Here is a 20,030-nt window from a genome sequence, read left to right on the forward strand (position 1 = left end):
GAAATAGATAGGGTCGACCAGCGTTAGGATTAAACCAATCAAAGGCATGTTTCGGCCTGTTCCCACCCGCGGCTGACCATCCAATCACATGACATACTGTTTGCACGTTCGCTCCTTCTGGCGCGCACGTGTTGCTTATCGATGCTCTCATCACTTGCATCGGTGGCTGTTGATGCTTTTTCACTCCATTGTGTATCCGCACGACCAAAGCTTCCAGGTTCCTAGCTTGTGCTTAGTGGACCCGGGAGACTTACCTATTGGCGTGCAGTGAACCAAGAGTACGCCCACGTGAATCAAGCCGCGCCAACAACGCCTACTCATAAGGCTGACCCGGAGTCTTCGCGCATTGGCCACGCAATGACCGAGTCGTCCGATCCAGCTGGGAAAGTGCTCGGACGATGAAACACTGATGTTCCTCGATGTTCCTAACTCGGCATGAAACTTTACTCACGCGGTCTCGTCCACACTATGTCGTTACTCGTGGTGCAAGCCTCATACCAAAGCCCCCTCCGGACCATACATATGGGTTGTTACAACCGTGAGCGTGGACCCCGATGAGGTCGATGCCATGCTTTCAACTGCCAAGCCGGTATCTCAGCCGGGCTCATAATCTGCCGTCGGGTCCAATGACCTATCGTCTGCGCCAGTACGTTCGCTCGCAAAGGAAGACGAATGAAATCATTGTATCCTGTCGCTCGATCGAAACCTAGGTTGGTTCCGACGTTCGACGCTGTGAGTCCGATGAGGGGAATGGCCTGCAGCTGAGGATCATTGCAGAAGGGGGGCTGCGTGCGGATGATGCGCACTAATTCGTAGCCACTCATTTCGGGTAGGGAAGTCTATGCGATCATCATCAGTTGGTGAGTGGATCGTAGTAATTCCAACACACCGGAAAGACTGGCTATATACCTTGACGAGTATAATATGGGGCAGGACAGGAGTCGTGGCCAAGTGGTCAAGGGCTGCAGTGCCAGAGGTAATGGAAACCATCTCACAGCCTAGCTTTCGACCCAGGTTCCGAGCTAGCGCCTGACTGACATGACTAGAGGATCGTTGTCAGCCATGTCTACCAACAGTAAATGAGGGTCTTCACTTGTTGTCAACGAGTAATAACTGCATTCCCAGTGTAGTCTTTTGGCGCGTCAACGAGATTCGTTGCTGTCTGAAGTCGGCTGTCTGAAGTCAAAGTGAACGGATCCTGAGGTGTATTCGATTAGATCATTAATGCTGCTGGGGCTGTGTCGGGTCCGTGCACTGCATTGTATCAGATCAGGTGCTGGCCTTGGCGTGGTGGAGGATAATTACAGTGATGGTTGGTATGGATAGCAGGCGTTGTATAGTGGGTAAGAGGCACTGCACTTCTGTTTGACTGTTGGTCAAACGCCGTCGCCGACCTCCAAAGTAGCCCACACAAGCATTTCATTCTTCCGGTGAACTGAGGCCTCTGGTAAAGGTCGGCTTTCTACTCGTTCTGTCATCCAGTTTCATCTTTTCGAATCTTAGCAAGGCTTCCTGTTCATTCTGACCAAAAGACATCGGAGGTACTCGCTGGCTTTAGATCCTCTTCTGTCTTAAGCTCAGTGACGGACTGGCACTGGTCTTTGCAGCAGGAACAATGAGTGATTCCTCATATCAGTTACTAAGCCATACGGTTCTGTTAGCAATCTGAGACGCATGCCACCGATGAAAAACGCATCACGTCAGCAGCTGTATCCATCTAAAGCTTCAAGGCTAGTAGAAGCCCGACCTCCAGACAACACAGCCGACGCCATGTCTCTCAACCTGTGGCAGCATCAGTTTTGGTACGTGCTAGGCGTGTTTTTGAAAGATCATGCAGCTGACCAAATTTTGAACAGTACACCAGGATCAGCTCAAAAGCCTCTCGCACTGACATGACCATCATTCAAATCGCAAATAACCTCTTGTTGTCGTCCTTGAAAACCATCACAATCAGAGCTTCTGGTCAGGTGATAATTAAACAGAGACCCGGAAATTTCGAACTCTGGATTCATCGCCAAGGCATCAGGCTCTGTCAAGTGCGCCGATCCTGGAGACTACAATGCCAATCTTACGCCCCCTCAGAGCACGACCGCCGAATTCAGGATGAACCTATTCTTACAGCACGGCCCTACAACAGCAAGTCTTGAAATACTCCTCGGATGTGGATTTACTACAACGTATCAAAGCACCGTAGTATTTGTTGGTGGGACCGCTGGAAGTAGCTAGAGCTCGCTACAATTCTCAGTCGGAAAGTCTGTCAGTAGATCTTCCAGTAAAGGTTTGCCCACTTAGCTTTCCATTCAGCATTCCAAGCTCTACTCACATTCCAAGCTCCGCTCACATTCCAGCTCCACTCTTCCAATCCAACGCTACAAGCTTGTGTTGCTTCTCTCAGTCGACCAACCGACTATTCTGCTTTCCGGTCCATTGCTAAGATTCTACCTGTCAAGATCGATCCTCGTTATACGCGGCTGTCGGGCGCATAAATCCCCCAAGAATAAACTCTATTAGCAATCGCAAGACCGACTGACGGACGGAAACCCACGGATGGCAACGAGGTCAACACCTGCTTACTATCATGCGACTGCATCCAGTGGTGGGATGTGATTAAACAATGGCAGACCTTCCAAGAGGTCAATGCGAGCTGCATACAGTGCAATAGCAAGGCCATCCGGTGGTATGGTTTCCATCTGCTTGTGGAAAGCCCATCTGGTGCTGTGATGCCTAAGGTATTAACAATGCTAAATTTAGAAGCGCCTTCCCTACGTCAAGGGGGGCCCGGAACCAGGTGGCTTTATTGACGGACGGCAATAATGCGCCCTGCGGTCCTAATTCTGCCTCTCAACCTTAACGAAACTTCGGGACAGCGGCTTCAAACATTCGCAGTTGCTACCACTTATCCCTAGGCAGATGGATCCCTTGCTTCGAAACCAGACGTATTGTTTGAGTACCCATTAATGGTCCCTTGGTACCGATACCGATTTGACAGGTCATTTCTACTTCACCCATCCAGATCTAGCAAGGAAACTCTCATCTAGGCATGGTGTCTGTCCCAATGAGTAGCCTCGACTACATATCGAGTGTCTGGCAAGGTCACATCGCATCTTGATCTTCGAACCTCTGTCAGAAGACAAATCGAGGACGCTGCCGAGGTTGGACAGATCTGTTCAAAGGCAGGCTAGCTGCAGTGCGCCACCCAAAACATTTTTACCCCTTCAATATTGTGTAACCACAAGATCAGGATGACAACTAAATTGAGTGCCATCATGCCCTCCTCCAGGCCAGGCAGTCACCCATCTCCGAGACCATCATCGGCAGCTTCTGGGTAGTAGGTTTGGAGGCCACAGAATGCTTTTTGGGGACTGGATGGGTTTCGGTCAAGACTCGTATTACCTGCGCCGCCTTGGTAGGTATACGAGCTTCCGCATTCAGAACCTCACTTCCCATTATAGCAGCACCCATTACTGGTAGGGGGTCTTACGATGAGCACAGCAAGCTCAAGATATATAAAAAAGGCCAGCCGACCCCTCCATCACCAGTATCATCACAACCTCTTCAAAGCACTTCCACCTCATTGACTATCTACTCATCAACCTACTCATCCCCCTCCATCAAGATGACCAAGATCCTCGCCATCCTCGGCGCCCTCGCCACCGTCGCTCTGGCCGCTCCATCTCCCGCAGCGGACATCGTTCCTCGCGCCTGCACCACCATCCTCCCCACCTCCATCGACATCCTCGACAGCGCCCACCCCAACACCGCGAACGTCGGCTCGCACTTCAGCCTCCAACGCTCCGGCTCCCCAGTGACCAACAACAAGATCTCCGCCTTCACCTTTACCAACATCCCCGCCGGCGCCACCGGCTGCACCCTCCAGGTCAACGTGCCCGCGCTAGCCAAGGCCAACCAGATCGCCTCGGGCTCCAACCAGGCGGAATTCTGGACGACCAACGCCTGGACTGCCGCCAACGCGCCGACTTGGAACCACCCGCCGACTCGCGACCAGATGGTTTCCACCTTCCAGTTCCCGACGGGGGTGACCACGACCCCGACGCAGCAGAACTTGGCGTCGAATACCTGCTCCAGCACGATGAGCTTCTTGGCGCTGTTGAGCGATTGGCAGGGTGCGGCGGGACAGGTGGATTTCACTCAGGGGGCGAACCTGGGGTTTAAGTTGATTTTCAATTGTTGAGTGGACTTTTTTGACAGGAAGGATGGGTTAAATTGTTGGGCTGGGAGGATGGACTAGGACTAGTGAGGGTGAGAGGAAGTATGGGTTTCGGGTTTGTTGTTCGGTGAGGCTGGTTTACATGCCGCTGTCTAGAGTGGTCTGCGCTGCTAATGGCAACATATTAATTGAGTTGTTTTAGTTGCTGAATCACGCGATATTCACGAGTATGAGCCGTTCAGCTCTATGCTGCCTTAGATATCGAGGGCTAAGGACCCAGAGAAGGGCAGATGGGCGGGAAAGTTCGTTTAGTATAGAACATTTCCATGTTTGAAGAACATCAAACCAACCACTAGAACCCATAGTTAAGACCCTTGGGAACTGAACTCGGATAGTCCGGTAAAGGAAAGTCAAGCTGGACGTACAGTATACTAATTATAGCCGCACAACAAAGAAACCACAGCTTCCGGCTGATCCCGTCTGCAATCCTCGCCTCTTCCTGCTCTTGGCGCTTGGCAATTGCTTCCCCATCGCACGCTTGAGCAACGAAATGCTAGAACTAATTAACACAGTCATGATATCCATCGCTGATACAGACACACTCCATCGCGACGAGGAGCGACAGGATGAAACCCAGAGACAAAAGTCAACCTGACCACGACAGCGCCAAGAAGGCCGCGAGGCTGGCAAATCCTTCCCCTGCTTGGCGGCATTACGGGATTCCGTCCCCCGGTCCCCGTGAAGGATTGTCGCTAATGCGAGGGATTGTGCGGGGTCGGGAGTGAGACGCTTGTTGTGACCGGTACAGTATTACCGATGTGTTCGCTGTTGACTGCGTTCGAGTGTTCTCCTGCTCCTGGCACAAGAAGCGAGGGGTGGGGTTCGTGTTTGGGTTCTGCTGACGCGGGGTTTTTATTAGAACCAGTGTTGACGAAGAGTCATGGTATGTGACTTACCGGTTCCCAAGCTATACGTCTCCCGCAAGCATAGCTATCTATCAGCTCCAAAGCCCCACTCTCCACAAGTATAGCTAGTGTATCATCTCCCACACCGAATCACGCCTCACACATGCGGAATGAAGTTCGTCCACTCCACCGTCTGAAACGAGCTAACTGGCAGCCTTCGCAGACTGATGAACGCCTCGATGATGATATACAGCCTCGCCGGGACCAAGCAGCCACTAATCATGGTAGAGATGATATCGAGGACCCAGGGCTTCCAGCCGGGCGGTCGCTCCGTCGGCTGGATCCAGATATACGTCAGCGAGCGATGGCCCTTGAACCCCAGCGCGGTCAGGGCCACGCGCACCGTGGTCGCAAGCGGCAGGCCCGACGCCAGGGTCAGAGCACCAATCCGCCACAACAGCCGCTCCGTCGGGGTCGGGAACAGGTGGTTCCACCCGAGGAGGTGGATGGCGGGATGGATCATCGCCTGCACGGTCACCAAGACCCAGGTCTGGCGGCTCATGTCGGTCACGGGGATCTTGTCGTCGGGCATGCGCTGCAGGGGACCTTCTTCCTCGCGCCCGAATTTTTCTAAGGTTGGGCGTCGGTGCCACCGCTGCAGCGGCTTCTCGACGAAATCGAGCGGGGTGTCCTGGAATTCGTCGACGGGGGTGCTCCCCGCGCCGCCTTGGGCCAGGATGGCATGAACGCTGCCGTACTTCAGATCGAGGTAGGTGGGGACGCTGACGTTCTGGGGCTTGTGCATCCAGAAGTAATAGCTCATCATGGTCGACAGGACGAATCCGAGCGAGAAGAGCTCGAGCGGGCTCACGGCCAGCCCCTGGATCACGCGGGCGATGGACTGAACCGCCAACCAGAGGGTTTGGACCAAGGCGACGCATTTCGCGAAGGTGTCGGCCTTGCTCTTGTCCCAGATCTCCTCTTCGGTGATGGTCGGACACTCGATGTAGTCCGCCTCGACTAGGTATTGCAGCGCGGCGGAGGTGATCGGGAAGGGGCGGTAGTCGATCGAGCGCAGCACGAAGCCGCCGCTGTTGGCGTAGAAGGCGTGCTTCAACGTCCAGTGCTTGTATCCAAGCCGGTGCATCTGGCGCACCGCCTGCTGGGCCGCCTCCCACTGCATGGCGGAGAAGTACACCAGCAGGTCCGGGGCCAAGATGGCCAACATTCCCCAGCGGATCTTCCGGCACATGTTCGCCAGGAAGCTGTCGTTCGGGCCGGGGATGTTCAAGTGCAGGACCGTCCACAGCGCGGTGGAGAGCACCAAGCCGCAGCCCCAGAGGATGTCAATGCTCCCTCGGACATTGGGGGCATCCACCCAGCCCGCCGTTTCAGTCCCATTGGCGACCATGATCAGCAACCAGTCGCTGACTTTTAGGGGGGTGGGAAAGATATGTCTACAACGAGCGCAAACGAGCAAGAAATCAGCAGGAAAGCGCATATGCATCAGTGAAGTGAATGACTCTCGGGCGACCAGCGGTTTTAATCATTTTTTGTCTCCCCTGCTGCGATGTACATCCCCTCACATGGAGCAGAGACTAAGCGACAGCGCGGACTCAAACTCGGCTTGGCGTTCATGCATGAAGAACTCCGAAAACAGACAAGTGCGGTGGATGGTGAAATAGACGATCAGAAGGAGGCATTCATTGATTTGGCGCGATGTCTTCCCGCGGCACACTCGATTGGCCAGACAAGTCTTGACCCTGGTGGTCACTATATTTTCTCCCGCCTGAATGGCTGAAACCCGTGCTGATTATTACACGAGGTGATTTAGTTACTGTATGGACAGACTACCTTACTATCAGCTGAAATATCGATTTAAACCCCTCCCTTCACATGGCATGCTGACAGGAGCCATGCAGAATGCGACCCTCGCAGAAAGTGCCAACCGAGGTGGTCAGCAAGCAGACAAAAAGTGGAGCTCCAAAGGCTGGCTAGATGGCTAGAAGGCTAGATAATGGACCTTGCACGGGGATAATACGGCTGGATCAATTAAGCTGCTGGCAAAGCATCCCGGGGACCCTGACTAACTACCTTACTAGTAAGTAACTATTCCTCTGAGACACTACACAGTCAGTAATCAACCAAGTGGAGCACGGCAACTCTGAGGATAAGCCCCGGGATGGCTTGTCCCCAACGGGAAAGGATGGACTTGCCGGCGCTTTAGGGTCATTTAGCTCTCTTTAGCCCACTTTCGGCGCTGCTCGCTGTCTACTGTTCCTTTCGCGCATTGGTGAGATGCTCTTGGGGGCCAAATTGCGTCTCCACCGGTCGGAGGTGTTGCTTCAAGTGTCCTCATTGATTGCAGTTTGGGATTTACAAGAAGTCTGCTGCCGGCCTTATCAGGTTAACTACCTATACTCAGATCAGTATTCCAGCTGCAATAGACGCTGCAATAGAGGTGCATACTAGGAGTATTCAGTATTCATCACGGTATGACTGACGACAATTGCACAGCCCGCATGCCATCGGCCTAAGATGGCAATGACTATCACATCTGGTCCGCCACGAGAATGAGCCGTTCAAGGGATATCCCTGTCACGACCGATTAGTGAGCCTCTCGAGTTAACTCCCCTCCCTACCTATCGCAGTTAATCTATGTGGTTTAAGACACTGCGCTCTCCATAATCCCGTCGACGACTTCATGACAATGCTGACAGCCTGACATGGATGGCATGCTGGAGACTACTAAGTTCTACAAAATTCCCCCTTGCTTGGCGTGCTTGACCCGTCTATGACCGAAGTCAAAGGCCTTGTAATGCAAACCGGGATTCAAGGTCGGACCTGTCACCAGCTTGCGTAGGAGTGAGCCTGCAGGTGTCGGGCCAAAAAAGCCTGAACACCGGTCCGTACCTGTAGGCTAACTATCAGCCTAGTTATAACAACGGCGTATAATAGGGGCGGGCCCCCAGTCACGGTGCCATGCGGTGGTCGCTGGGCACGTGGCGTGCAGGTCCCCCGGCCTGTCTGTGCCACTGCCACAAGAGTCGCGCTCTACATAGTTTACAGGTCGCACAGCTGGTGGGGGCGAAATTGATGGTGGCATGTTTCCCTCGCAATGGGTTTACATTGATCGTGGATCTCTTTCTGAGGGTGGTCTCGGGAGCTGGAGATAGAAGGCGCAGTCGATAGGTGCGGATGGCCTGTGTCTATTGTGTTGCAAGTCGGTTATGATGAGCTCTGGACTGATTTCTGGGAGGGGTGAAATTGAACGGCACTGCCACCCCTCTGCGCCATCGGAGGTCCTTGTTCACTCGACCCGGACGAAGGTCAAGCAGCTGCGTAGCTGTTCATGGAGGGGTATTGATGAAGTCAAATCACGTTGTATGGGTAAAATCCATGGAAAAACAGAATCACATTGCTAAAGTATCATCAAATTGCCAACAAAGAAACATGAGTCACTATACCTAAATCTCATGCAATGAAAAAGGGTATGACAACGCTAAATACAGAAACGAAAGGCTTCTGTACAGGCTTCAGCCCACCTCCGTGGTCGCGCGGGTCGTGCAGACTTCTAGGTGCATCGAGTGTCACTCTTCCGCAAGTTGAAGCCGGAATCACATTGTTAGTGTCCAGATTGGGATCAGCAATGTCATTGACCGGATCTTAATCTCAGTCGACAAGACTGTTATGACAAAACGAATTTCGGTAGGAGTCTCAGACCACTCAGTGGGTTGTGCAGGCTTGACATCAGAACAAAGTGTGCGAGAACAATGCCTGAGGAAACAAAGCGAGGTAACAAAGTTCGAGAAAACAAGGTCATCTGCGAAGAGTGTCAGCCCACTCGGCGCTTGCGCAGGCTTCTTGGGCTTATCGACAGCGTCACTACTTTCTTCTTCGTTTGGTAGTCAGGGTCGGCGTCAGGATCGTCATGGTATTCATATCGACATTCGTATTCGTCGCGTGAGGCTGGAGAAGTTTCACTCTTCTGGTTCGAGTCAGCGTTTACTTCGCCGTCTATCTCGACAACTTCTAACCCTGAACAAGCTTCACTGCTCTGGTCAGAGTCCGCTTCCGAGTCCTCATCCCCGTCGCTTGATATGGAGAAGGTATCACTGCTCTGCTCACTGGCAGAACCCGACTCCCCACTCGACCCAACCTCCCCGTTATACCCAGTCTTCAGCTTTAGCTTCACCACCAACTCACCTGGTATCCGAAACCAATCCGCCTCACGCAAAAAGCCCGGCAACTGCTCCTGCTTCACCTTATACCCTGGATGCAGCAACAACCGCCAACAACGCCTTCCATCCTTCAAAACCTCCTGATCCATACCATACACCCCCTTGATACGGCAGACCCAAGCCGCGATAGCAAGCCCCGTCGCCTCCAAAACCGCCCAGCCCGCGAGATCCGGCTCCACTGCCCGTCCGAGGAACCGACGGGGCACCACTTTGTACAGCACCGCGGGATTGAGAATGCGTTTGTCCGGGCTGAGCTGTTCGACCGGCAATGTGCAGATGCGGACCAGTTGGGACACGGTCAGGTTGCGTTCGACAACGCACCGCAGTGCCTTGTACCAGGCCTCGTCCTGGCGGAGCTCATCGAGCAGGGTGAGATATTCTTGTTGATGGTTCTGGAGGGCGGCGAGCTTGGCGCGCTTGTCTGTGAATGGTTCCATGGGATGATGATGTGATATGGATTGGCGGGAGGTGATGCCGGGCGCCGGTGATGTTGACCCCTCAGGGGAGAGTATACGAGTGTTTTATAGCTGATGGTTGGTCTGTGAACAATGGAGGGGCGGGTTGAGGGTTTGTGGTGGGTGCGATGATGGAGAGAATCTCCATCTTAGGTTGAGGTTGGGGCGTTATGGTGCATTTGGGTGTTACTGGAAATCTCCTGCAGACTCGGGCATACAGTGAATGGTTTTCCTTTGATAGAGGAACTGCGGCTTGGATGGGTGGTCGAGGGAGGCTCGGTGCGGCCCTGGCACAATATCGTCTCTCGTATGTCTGTCGATTTGATTCACTGCTAGTATTGGTTACGGGAGATGGCTTCTATCTGATGGCTTCTTGACAGAGCGTGGCTACCTAGCCACTGTGTGACCTGCGAATATCCCGGGATGCATCCTCAGGAGCCGACTCGATAAAGGTTCCAATGACATGGCCAGGGGCTTTATACCGTAGACCTGTTGTTCTCGATGTTGCTGGTTCTTCTGATTATCTCCACTATACGGATTGTGCGTTGCTCTCTGATCATACCACGTGGTCAGGAGTCCACTTCGTTCTATACTTCTTTCTATTAGAAGAGTCCTCTGATGCGGCGCAGTCTCTGGTCTTTTTCTCTAGGCTATACAGTCAGGTCTGTTCTTGCTGGTGTAAAAGAAGACTGATTAATTGAATGATAACGAGCTGAGGTCTAGTTTGAAAAGACCACGCTTTTCTTGTCTTGTTTTGATTTCGTTATCATCTTACTACGGCTGGATCGGTTTGGTCATAGACACAGAAGAAGACGCGAATCAAAAACTGTCAACATTGCGGTGAGGGTCGATCGATCAAAAGGATGCAGTCTGGAGAAACATTGAGCGAGTACTAGGCAACACCACCAGCTATACTACTCCATACTTATTCTTTATAGAGCTAGGTCCCTCGAAAGTGTGTCAACAAATCGTCTTGGTGGCGCAATTGGTTAGCGCGTACGACTGTTAATCGTGAGGTTGAGAGTTCGATCCTCTCCTAGGACGAGTTTATCTTTTTCTTCATCATTTTGTTCTACCACACCTGCCTTGTCAATAATGCATACGGCGTACATACGGAGTAACCTGACATCTAAATATAGTAAAACATCTAGACTTTTACTTGGATTGCACAACCTCAAATTGAGTTTCCAGCATGATGTTGTTTTCTCCCCGAAGCAAAGCTTGTCTTTTTCCGAACGAGTGGGTCTTAATCCCCGCCGTAACACCTACGTCATTTCCCCAGTATCCCATTTTCCCCAGCATCCATTCCATCCATTCCGTCCATCCATCCATCCCTCCATCCCTCCACTGTAACTCTCATCCCAGCTACCCTGCGCACTCACAATCGCATTGAAAGTCTATCTATCCCCCCGATCACCGCACGTGTCTTCCTCCCCAGGAAAGAAGGGAAAGAACCGGAATGTCCTTCCAAGACCTAGGAACCTCCTTCCTAGGCGCCTTCCAAGCCTGCGTCTCCGTTCTGTTGACCCTCTTCTACGGCGTCGTCGCCCGCTACGCCGGCCTCGTCAGCGAGACCTCCATCAAGGATGTCTCGGGCTTGGGAATAAAGCTGTTTTTCCCCGCACTGATGGTCGTGAATCTGGGGTCGAATCTACATGCGGAGAGCTTTTTAAATTATTTGCCGATTTTAGGTGCGTGTTACTTAGCCCTTATGCCTTGCTTTTCATCCAAGGGGGGGAAGGGGAAGCTGGGGTTCGGTTGGGGGGTTGCTCTGTTGATGGGGTGGTGTCCGGTTCATAGGGATACTTTCCAGTCAATCCCTCCTTTTAAACCAAGGCTCCGCTAATTTCAGCAGTCTGGAGCACAATTGTCGTCTTCGTCTCTCTAGCCATCGGCAAACTCGGGGAGCGCGTCCTGCGTCTCCCGGCTTGGGTGACAGCCGCCTGCGCGTTCAACAACACCACCGCGCTGCCCTTGCTGCTGATCCAGTCGCTGGAGAGCACGGGGAGTCTGAAACGGCTGCTCGCGGAGGGAGATAGTGTCTCCGACGCGGTGGACCGGTCGCAGAGCTACCTGCTGATCTGCGCGGTCATCAGTAATCTGTTGACGTATGTGGTGGGGCCGAAGTTGTTGCAGCAGGCGGATAATGATGGTGATGATGATGATGATGCTTCGGGCGCGGAGGGGGGTGAGCAGGATGAGCAGAGTGGTAGGGAAGGGGAAGGGGAACGTGACGACGAACAAACCCCCCTCCTCCCCGCTTCAGTTCGCGAGAGAGGCGCCCAGCTCCAACGGAAGTCCCGCGCCGCGTGCGCCCCGCTCCTCCGCCTCATCCCGGACAAAGTGAAGGAGGAAGCGCTCTCGTTCGACACCCCGGTCGTGTGGAACATGCTGCTCGGGCTATTCCTGGGCGGGCTGCTGGGGCTCACGCCGCCGCTGCACCGGGCCTTCTTCAACAAGAACGAGGACGGGGGCATCTTCAACGCGTGGCTAGTCCTGAGTATCAAGAACATCGGCAAACTGTTCACGACCCTGCAGTTGTTCATCGTGGGGAGCAAGCTGGGCGTCAGCTTCCAGAATATCCAGCGCAGCGCGAAAAGCGGGCATGTGCCGTGGCGCGCGGTCGTGTTTGTGTTTGCCGTGCGGTTTGTGCTGTGGCCTGCGTATGTTCCTCCCTTATTGTGTTGAGTGGTGGGTTGGGGTGGGATGCTAACGAGTGAATGGGATTATAGTATCAGCATCTCACTAGTCTACCTCTTCGCCTCGAAGACATCCCTCCTCGGCGACGACCCCATCCTCTGGTTCAGTATGATGCTGATGCCCACGGGTCCTCCCTCGTTGGTCATTTCCGGGCTGGCTGAGCTGGCTAATGTGTCTGAGGAGGAGAAGTTGACTGTTGTCAAAGCGTTGACGGTATGTTTTTCATCTCTGCATTCGTTTTCTCTTTATTTTCGCTTGCTTCTCGTGTGCGGGATGTTTGCTGACGATGCTGGTGTTGGAATGCGCTGCAGAGCCAGTATTGTCTTTCCCCGTTCACTTCTTTCACAGTCGCGGGGGCGTTGCATGTTTCGGAGAAAGTTTTTGTGCGGTCGGCGAAGTAGATCTTGGTTGGTGGGTAGAGTAGAGGAGAGTTTAGGGTATGTGTCGGGGAGTTCGATTCTGGCCGTGGTCCGTGGGAGTGAATCTGGCGATGGGAGGTGGTAGAGTGTGGAGATATACTACAGGCTATGACTGGTAGACGGGCGGCGCATAATACTTATCAGTATATAGGCCAGTGGCTGGTGATAGACCGGATCTATAGTTGGATATGCGCATGTTATCAGTAAATACGATTGTCGCACATACAACAGGATACAGTCCTAGTAAGGCGAAATCAGTATACCACACATACCAGAGGCATAATCAGCCTATCCCACAAACCAGCGGAACAATCGAACCACTAAGAAATCTACTGATCAAACAAGACCCCCGGCTGGACATCCCCCCAAAAGACAAGATCCCCATCCCCAAGCAACCCCACATCACTGACCCCAAACCCAAACTACTCCCCTGCACTTCCGCTGCAGCACCCCGCAACCCATTAGGACTAGGCATAGACACTCCCTCGCCCAGTACGGTGATCGCAGCGCACCTTGTCCTTCCGACAAGGCTCGCATGAGGCGGGTTTGCCATTGCGTCGTTGAATGGCTCGATTTGCCCCGGTCATGGCGTTGATAGAGATAGCACGTTCGCGTTTGTTCTTGGACGCACGTCATCATCAACTCTGGATGCAATCAAGATCTCTCCTTCTCGGGACTTGCTCCATATCTCTCAGCTCCATTGTAGCAATAATCACGTCTTGAAGCATACGCGTGATGTTGTTATGGTTGTTTGCTGTCCAGCTTATCGCGATTCCTCGATTGGTCTGCCATCGGCTTGTCTCGGCGTTCGGTGTTCGGCTTTTGGAGTGATGCCCGAGGCCTCTATTTCGCTGCCTGTAGCGTCCTGATGTATCAAGCTTTGGTTGGCAGCTCAAGGACCCTGCGGAAAACAGTGCAGCAGTATTATAATGACTACGGCATGCGCTGTCAACTGTCTTAAAAAGTTTGAGATCCCAACACTGGCAATCATCTTCTGCTCTTGGTCACATTTCAGGGATTGTACCATCTCCGTGACGATGGTGAGCAGCGCCAAATCGTCCAAGATTCAGTATGACCTTCCGGGTAACTACTCAACTGAAAAGACAAGGTTTCTCATAAGGATGTCGCTCACTTTTCATCTTTGGACCTGGCATAAATGCATGAGACTGGCCGGCTCTTCCCCGGGAACCAGGTCGGTCACACTACTCGGGAATAAGAGTCAATCCCCGGGTCGAGACCAATTCTCCTCCTACTTGTGTCACCCATGATCGGCCAACCTGGCGGTGGCTTGACCCTCACCCAGCTTCAGCAGAACCTCAAGTCATTACGAGCCTCTGCACGAGCGCCGAGGGCTCCCTTGAGCGGGGCCACCGGGAAATGATGAGGGGCTTCGGCGTCTCGGTGTCTGCTCTGAAGCGGGTGAGATGATCGTCTCGATGTATAAAAGCCGATATCTGACAGCCGGAGCGACGCTGTCCCTCCCATCTCCTCTGGCCAGCAGCATCAGAACATCCGCACCGTTCCAAGCTATATTCTTCACACCATGACGCTCTCCGGAAGCTGCCTCTGCGGCAATATCACCTACACCGCCGAGAGTGCGTGCACCCATCCCGAGCTAGACCGGTGCTAATCTCCCGCAGCGGACGAGTACATCACAGCGCTCTGCCACTGCACCGACTGTCAGAAGGTGCGCCCATTCGAAAAGAGAAGTGGGCTACGCTTCTGAGCAGACTATACTGACCGCATGCAGTGGACTGGTGGCGGGTTCACCTCCAACGCGGTCGTTTCCCGCAGCAGTTTCAAGATCACCAAGGGTACGTGCAACAAGGCCACTTCAATCCTACGCCATGGATGCTGAAACGTACAGGAACCCCCTCCTCGTACGACGTGACCGGGGCCAGCGGCAAGATCAACAAGCATTTTTTCTGTCCGACCTGCGGATCCAGTCTCTACACCGAGCTCGAGGTCATGGCCGATAAGACGGTGATTAAAGCGGGGACGCTGGATAATGGGGACGCCAGTCTAGGGGGGAAGATAGATGTCGAGTTCTATGTTAAGGATCGGCCTTTGTATCTGGCTCCTGTTGAAGGGGCTAAGCAGGACCCGCGCTTTCATTAGCGGGGACTGTCAATTAAGGGGACTTTTTATTGTGCTATTGAGGTGTCGAGATTATCCCAATCATTGTTCATAGTCTGTCCTTGACGGTTAACTGTAGAGGTTGTCTGTGTTGGCATACCGTCACGATGAGGGCTAAGTTAACAAGTGATGGTTCCGTCCCGCTTCTTCAACGCAGCATCTATCCTCTTGAACGCCAACTCCAGGTATTCTATCGGGTGCGTGAACACAATCCGGAACCACCCATCCCGCTCCGAACCAAACAGCGCTCCACTGGCGAGGAACACCTTCGCCTGCACCAACCGCTGCATCACCCTGTCGCCCACCGCACCTCCCGCCTCTTCGGGGTGTAGTTCCACAAACCGCTTCCCCAGGTTCACCCACAGGAAGAACGCAGCGTTGCAGCCAGGCGCATATTCGATCCCCAAGTCCTGCAGACGACGCGCTGCGTATGCATACATCTGGGCCAGCTTCGCTTGGTTCGCGACGATGTACTTATCCGTGAACTCGACATCCTCGAGCAGCCGTGCCGCCAGGTGGTCGGCCGTCCCGGAGGTGTACGAGTAGAGGGAGATAGCGCCTAGCGCGGTGTGCACATCGCGATTGCACTGCGAGATGATCACGCCCATCCGGAGTCCGTTGGCGCCAAAGTCCTTGCTCAGGCCCCAGAGCACATGCACGAGGGTCGGGTCGATGATGCCAGCCAGGTCGATCGAGAGCGCGGACTCGAACGCCACAGGCGCGGGAAGTTCATCGACGGTGTTCTCCCACACGGACAGCGCGTAGATCTCGTCGCTGACAAAATGCACCCCATACTTCTGGCAGAGTTTCATCAGCGCCACCAGCACGGGCCGCGGATAGCACCGGCCGAGCGGGTTGTGCGGGTGGCAGAGCATCAGCGCCTTGACCTTCCGGCCGGTTTCGCGCTGAAACTGCAACAGGGCCTGCTCGTACTTGTCGACGGCCCCGAGGCTGAATGGGTCGCAGTCGTCGAAGGCGACCTGCACCACGCACGCCCCGAACCGCAGCGAGAGGTCGGGCACGAACGTCCCGTAGAACGGACGGCCCAGGAGGATCCCCTCCCCGGGGTCGGTGAAGGTCCAGGAGATGTGCTCGATGGCCGGGGAGACGCCGTTCGTGACGATCAGCTGGTCGTCCTGCACGGGCACGGCCGGGTGGAAGTTCCGGTTGAGGAAGCCGGCCATTGCGCGGCGGAGTCGTACGGATCCGCTACCACCGTCATTGTAGGTGAGGTATTTGGCGGGGAGCTCCACGCTGCGGTTGAGGTGTTCTAGCAGCGTCTCGTGCATCAGCGGGTTCTCGGCCACTCCGACGTTGACGTAGCCGTTCGGGTTGGTCGTCGCGCCCCAGGGGTCTTTCAACACGTCCCAGATGAGGTTGTTGCCGGCTGTGCGGATCACATCCTGCGCTCGTTGGGAAACCTTTGCGGGGCGAGGTGGTGTTGAAGCCATGGTGTGTCTGGATGGAGAGTTGGTGTTGGCGAAGCAGGTAGGTGAAGTGTGAGCCCGCCGATGGAGATCATATGTGATGCCATGGCAGGGCGATGACGCTCGTGAGCACTGCTGGCAAGGACCCGTGCGGCCAATCGGATGCTTATCAAGCCAGTCGGATGATGAGGAGGAGGTTCGTGTCAAAGTCCCTTCGTGTCGAGCCGAACTGAAATTAGGTAGACCTGTCACATCGTATCGTGAAAGCGTTCGTCAGGCGCAGACTGGCAGGCTCGGTAAGACGCGGGACCAGAGTTGGAGATTTGGAGCAGCGCTGGAAACTGGGAAGGTTATGCCAAGACTGGCGATTGTGGGGTTCTTTGGAGACGGTGGATCGGAAGGCGAAGCATTGTTGGTGGACAGGTTGGTGAAGCGGTTGAAAGGGGAGTTTGATAGAATTGTTGATGAAAAGGGTTGAGATATTGGAGACGGTGGTGATATCTACTTGCGATGGAACTTAGTGCATGGGGGATGAAGGAGCGGCGTTTGAACTAAGGAAGAGGAATCATCTAGATTGGCTGAAGAAAAGGCCGGCTCATCTTAGCTTGGCTGCTGCGATGATGTCAGGAGAAACGTAGAATATAAAATTCAAAAATCGAATCGTAATCAACAATCGGGGCAATGGCGCATCTGGGAGCGCGTCAGACTGAAGTTCCAACTTCGGCCGCAGGACTCTGTCCAGTAATCTGAAGGTGGCCGGTTCAAGCCCGGCTTGCCCCATTTCACTTTTTTTTCTTCTTTTGTCTCTTCAGTTTTCGATTCTCCACTGATATTAACATTGTTTTTCTTTTCTTTTTCTTTTTTTTTTTTTATGTCTGTTGCCTGGCTTAATAATAACGCCATCTTTATACCATGTATCATATCCTCTTTCCTCTGCAGGTTCAAATTAGACAGTAGTGCGGTCGGGTTTGTCCATGACCTCCCATGCCCTCAGTCCATAAGGATATCTATATTACCTCACCCCAAGCCGTACAAGTTATGGACTCCGAAACGAAGAGTAAAGAACTTATGCATGATGATAGATTGAAGATGAAAAAGTTAGATGAAATACGAATTATAGTTTATTGACAATGATACACTATTCTGATAATGACATGCGAGGCGCCTGAGGTGTCTACTAATACGTACTGACCTTTGTTTCCGTAGGTCCGTGTGGGCGATTTCCTAATCGGTAGCTGCCGTCAATCCCCACCAGCTTCTTCCATCCAAGGCTGGCTCACTCACAGCCACTGCAGCTTCTACTCAATCCTCCCCAGCTCAGAATCGTTTATAACTTGATCCATCTTGCTTCCCATGACTCCACAATCTCCCGCGCCTCGTCTACCAGTCCCAGATCGAGCAAGAGCTGGATCGTGCCTCTAAAAGCCGAATCTACCGCCGATGATAGCCACGCGTGTGTATAAGCTGTGTGCTCTCCGATGAAGACTGTCTTGGCTTCAGTCCGATATATTGCAGGTAAGAATCTCTCTTGTTGGTTGCCGAGCGGTGATGCCCAGGCTCCTCCCTGAAACTCATCGTCTTCCCAGCACAGGCGTTCATGAAGTCCTACCACGCTGAGAGTTAGTAGACTTTTAAAGCAGATCAGGACGGAACACAAACCGGTGAATTCCTCATCCGCAACCTTCCCATGAAGGTGAACCATCCCTCGCTGTGCTAAGGCGACATGATCTACCTCTCCTAATGCAGACATTGTTCGGGCCAAGTTGCCAGTCGTGAAGGTGGCCAGCACCACTGCCGGACCAGTGCTATTCACTTGATACGGGGGATAGCACATGTCACCAGCGCCGGGGTACCCTACGCTGGCGCAGCCTCTGTATTGTGGGTCGTTCCCTTCCTCCCAAAAACGCGTCCGGTAGTGCAAAGCAACCTTACAGGCTTGTGTGAAATGCAGTTCATGAATGGCTCTATCCAAAAGCTCGGAATAGTTTGGCAACTCCCAAGCCCGAACCATACTGAATGGAGCAGCGACGACAGCATAGTCGTACTCTTCGGCGACAAAGTCATGGTGATGTGGGTCGTTGCGCCACAGCAGAGAGATTTTGTTTGTCGATTCGTTGTAATCTAGTCCGTGAATGCGACGGTTCAGCGTGATTTTGCCGGCAATATGGGGCGCAAATGCCCTCGGGAGCGATTCGAATCCTTTGTCAAGGGTTTGCCAGGAGGAAGCAGAGAAATACTTGTTCCAATACAAGCTTTCCCAGATAGGCGTGTCGTCGTTGTCGGCGATGTAGTTTATCATCTGGTTCTGCGGGCTAATCAGCTGGCGCAGGTATGCGCCTTCTGACCAGTGTGGACTGCCAGCAGACAATGCACTTTTATGTGCTCGATACATCCTCTCCGCTAAGAACTCGGTATACTTCTGCTGCTCGTCGACATCAAGGTCTTTGAGCGTAGGGCTCGGTTCTTCTTCACCAGGCATGAGTTCGAAAGGAAGAAACTCCATCTGCAATTCTGGGTGGTGGTCTGCGTTGAGTCGATTGAGCTTGGCGATAAGACTGATCACCAGCCGATGGTCCTCGAACGGCAGGACCTCGGTTGTACCGGTGTACCTGATTTTGCTGGGCAGCCGCATGGGACCCATATCGAAATACTGATAATCCTCGGGCGAGGTGGCATTGAGGTATGCGGTTCGGATGCGTCCCCCCGAGCGCCGTGATGCCTCATGGATATGCCAGTTGTGGACCCCGACCGAGCTCAGCAAGTGACTGGTCAAAAGTCCCGCAATCCCTGCGCCCACAATACCGATACTGGAGTTCTTCGCTGCAACGCTGTCTACTACCGCCCTGGCGTGGGGTTGCGATCGCATGTATTCGACTCCGTCGAACCAGATCACAGAATCTTTGTCGAACTGAGATTCTTCTTGAGGGTTATGGGACGCTTGATCGAGGGAGATAGGAGGCGACCGGCCGACCATCGCGCAACCGTGAAAGGCAAGTAGACACTGTGATTCCTGTGCATTCTCGGGTACGATCCATACGAGGCGATCCGGATGCGCCCCTGCTTGCACGTCAAAGCTGCCTACCCTGTGGGTCGCATCGGCCGCCTCTTCGAGATTGCAGTCTCCATAGATGATATGGAGCTTGCCTGCGAAGCTATCCTGCGCGAAACCGAGCTCAATGTTTTGGACCGACCCAGCTTCAACAAGATAAGGCCCGAGAAACTGAACTAAACTCGCTTCCGAGTCGCTCTGATGTGCGTTCGCCTTCACCTTTGCTCGCCCGAGAGGAATCTGCAAACCTTGGACCAGATCGAGGCCCGATGTGAGAAGGAGTACCCATGAGCTGAACTTCATATTGCGAGACAAACCAACGATTTAGATAGTGCCGAGCTACTAGAAGTTTCGCCCAATTGTGTACTCCAATCCAGCCTGATCGCCCGGAGCCTTTATGTGTATGTTGTATTAGGTTTCTTTAGTTACTGCAGCCATTCACAACGTCATTTCGCCGAACAAATACATTCCGAGCAGCCAGTGAAGGCTGCTTGTGGAAGATTTTATCCTCATTCGCATCAAGTTTCATA

At 53.4% G+C, this 20,030-nt stretch overlaps 7 protein-coding genes and 2 non-coding genes across 9 annotated transcripts; 5 read left to right on the top strand and 4 right to left on the bottom strand.

Annotated features, from left to right (window-relative positions):
• Positions 1–3,208: 3,208 nt before the first annotated feature.
• On the top strand, positions 3,209–4,456 carry BP01DRAFT_226443 (uncharacterized protein). Its single transcript, XM_025571183.1, has one exon. The coding sequence runs from the start codon at positions 3,617–3,619 to the stop codon at positions 4,190–4,192; it is 576 nt and encodes a 191-aa protein (XP_025433028.1). The 5' UTR covers positions 3,209–3,616; the 3' UTR covers positions 4,193–4,456.
• A 448-nt stretch (positions 4,457–4,904) lies between these two features.
• Positions 4,905–6,484, bottom strand: BP01DRAFT_421944 (uncharacterized protein; the record flags this gene model as incomplete). The annotated part of the gene is made up of 2 exons (XM_025579537.1): positions 4,905–5,063; positions 5,125–6,484. The coding sequence occupies one exon, from the start codon at positions 6,482–6,484 to the stop codon at positions 5,231–5,233; it is 1,254 nt and encodes a 417-aa protein (XP_025433029.1). The 3' UTR covers positions 4,905–5,063; positions 5,125–5,230.
• Positions 6,485–8,908: 2,424 nt separating this feature from the next.
• On the bottom strand, positions 8,909–9,858 carry BP01DRAFT_390189 (uncharacterized protein; the record flags this gene model as incomplete). Its single annotated transcript, XM_025577979.1, has 1 exon — positions 8,909–9,858. Exon 1 carries the CDS (start codon positions 9,749–9,751, stop codon positions 8,909–8,911), a length of 843 nt encoding a protein of 280 aa, XP_025433030.1. The 5' UTR covers positions 9,752–9,858.
• Positions 9,859–10,739: 881 nt separating this feature from the next.
• On the top strand, positions 10,740–10,813 carry BP01DRAFT_t83. The gene has a single exon. It is a non-coding gene; the product is annotated as a tRNA-Asn (tRNA).
• Positions 10,814–11,098: 285 nt separating this feature from the next.
• BP01DRAFT_336517 (Auxin Efflux Carrier superfamily) lies at positions 11,099–13,107 on the top strand. Its single transcript, XM_025573247.1, has 4 exons — positions 11,099–11,460; positions 11,625–12,432; positions 12,502–12,682; positions 12,781–13,107. Exons 1-4 carry the CDS (start codon positions 11,229–11,231, stop codon positions 12,868–12,870), a joined length of 1,311 nt encoding a protein of 436 aa, XP_025433031.1. The 5' UTR covers positions 11,099–11,228; the 3' UTR covers positions 12,871–13,107.
• Positions 13,108–14,383: 1,276 nt separating this feature from the next.
• Positions 14,384–15,142, top strand: BP01DRAFT_354872 (GFA family protein). Its single transcript, XM_025574547.1, has 4 exons — positions 14,384–14,483; positions 14,529–14,575; positions 14,639–14,702; positions 14,756–15,142. Exons 1-4 carry the CDS (start codon positions 14,432–14,434, stop codon positions 15,004–15,006), a joined length of 414 nt encoding a protein of 137 aa, XP_025433032.1. The 5' UTR covers positions 14,384–14,431; the 3' UTR covers positions 15,007–15,142.
• On the bottom strand, positions 15,103–16,928 carry BP01DRAFT_354873 (putative aminotransferase). The gene has a single exon (XM_025574548.1). It carries the CDS (start codon positions 16,473–16,475, stop codon positions 15,144–15,146), a length of 1,332 nt encoding a protein of 443 aa, XP_025433033.1. The 5' UTR covers positions 16,476–16,928; the 3' UTR covers positions 15,103–15,143.
• Positions 16,929–17,126: 198 nt separating this feature from the next.
• Positions 17,127–17,231, top strand: BP01DRAFT_t84. The gene has a single exon. It is a non-coding gene; the product is annotated as a tRNA-Phe (tRNA).
• A 547-nt stretch (positions 17,232–17,778) lies between these two features.
• Positions 17,779–19,803, bottom strand: BP01DRAFT_372421 (flavin monoamine oxidase family protein; the record flags this gene model as incomplete). Its single annotated transcript, XM_025576730.1, has 3 exons — positions 17,779–18,056; positions 18,111–19,608; positions 19,720–19,803. 3 exons carry the CDS (start codon positions 19,801–19,803, stop codon positions 17,779–17,781), a joined length of 1,860 nt encoding a protein of 619 aa, XP_025433034.1.
• Positions 19,804–20,030: the final 227 nt, after the last annotated feature.

Source organism: Aspergillus saccharolyticus (assembly GCF_003184585.1).
Source record: "Aspergillus saccharolyticus JOP 1030-1 unplaced genomic scaffold BP01scaffold_8, whole genome shotgun sequence".
NCBI classification, from domain to species: Eukaryota; Fungi; Ascomycota; class Eurotiomycetes; order Eurotiales; family Aspergillaceae; genus Aspergillus; species Aspergillus saccharolyticus.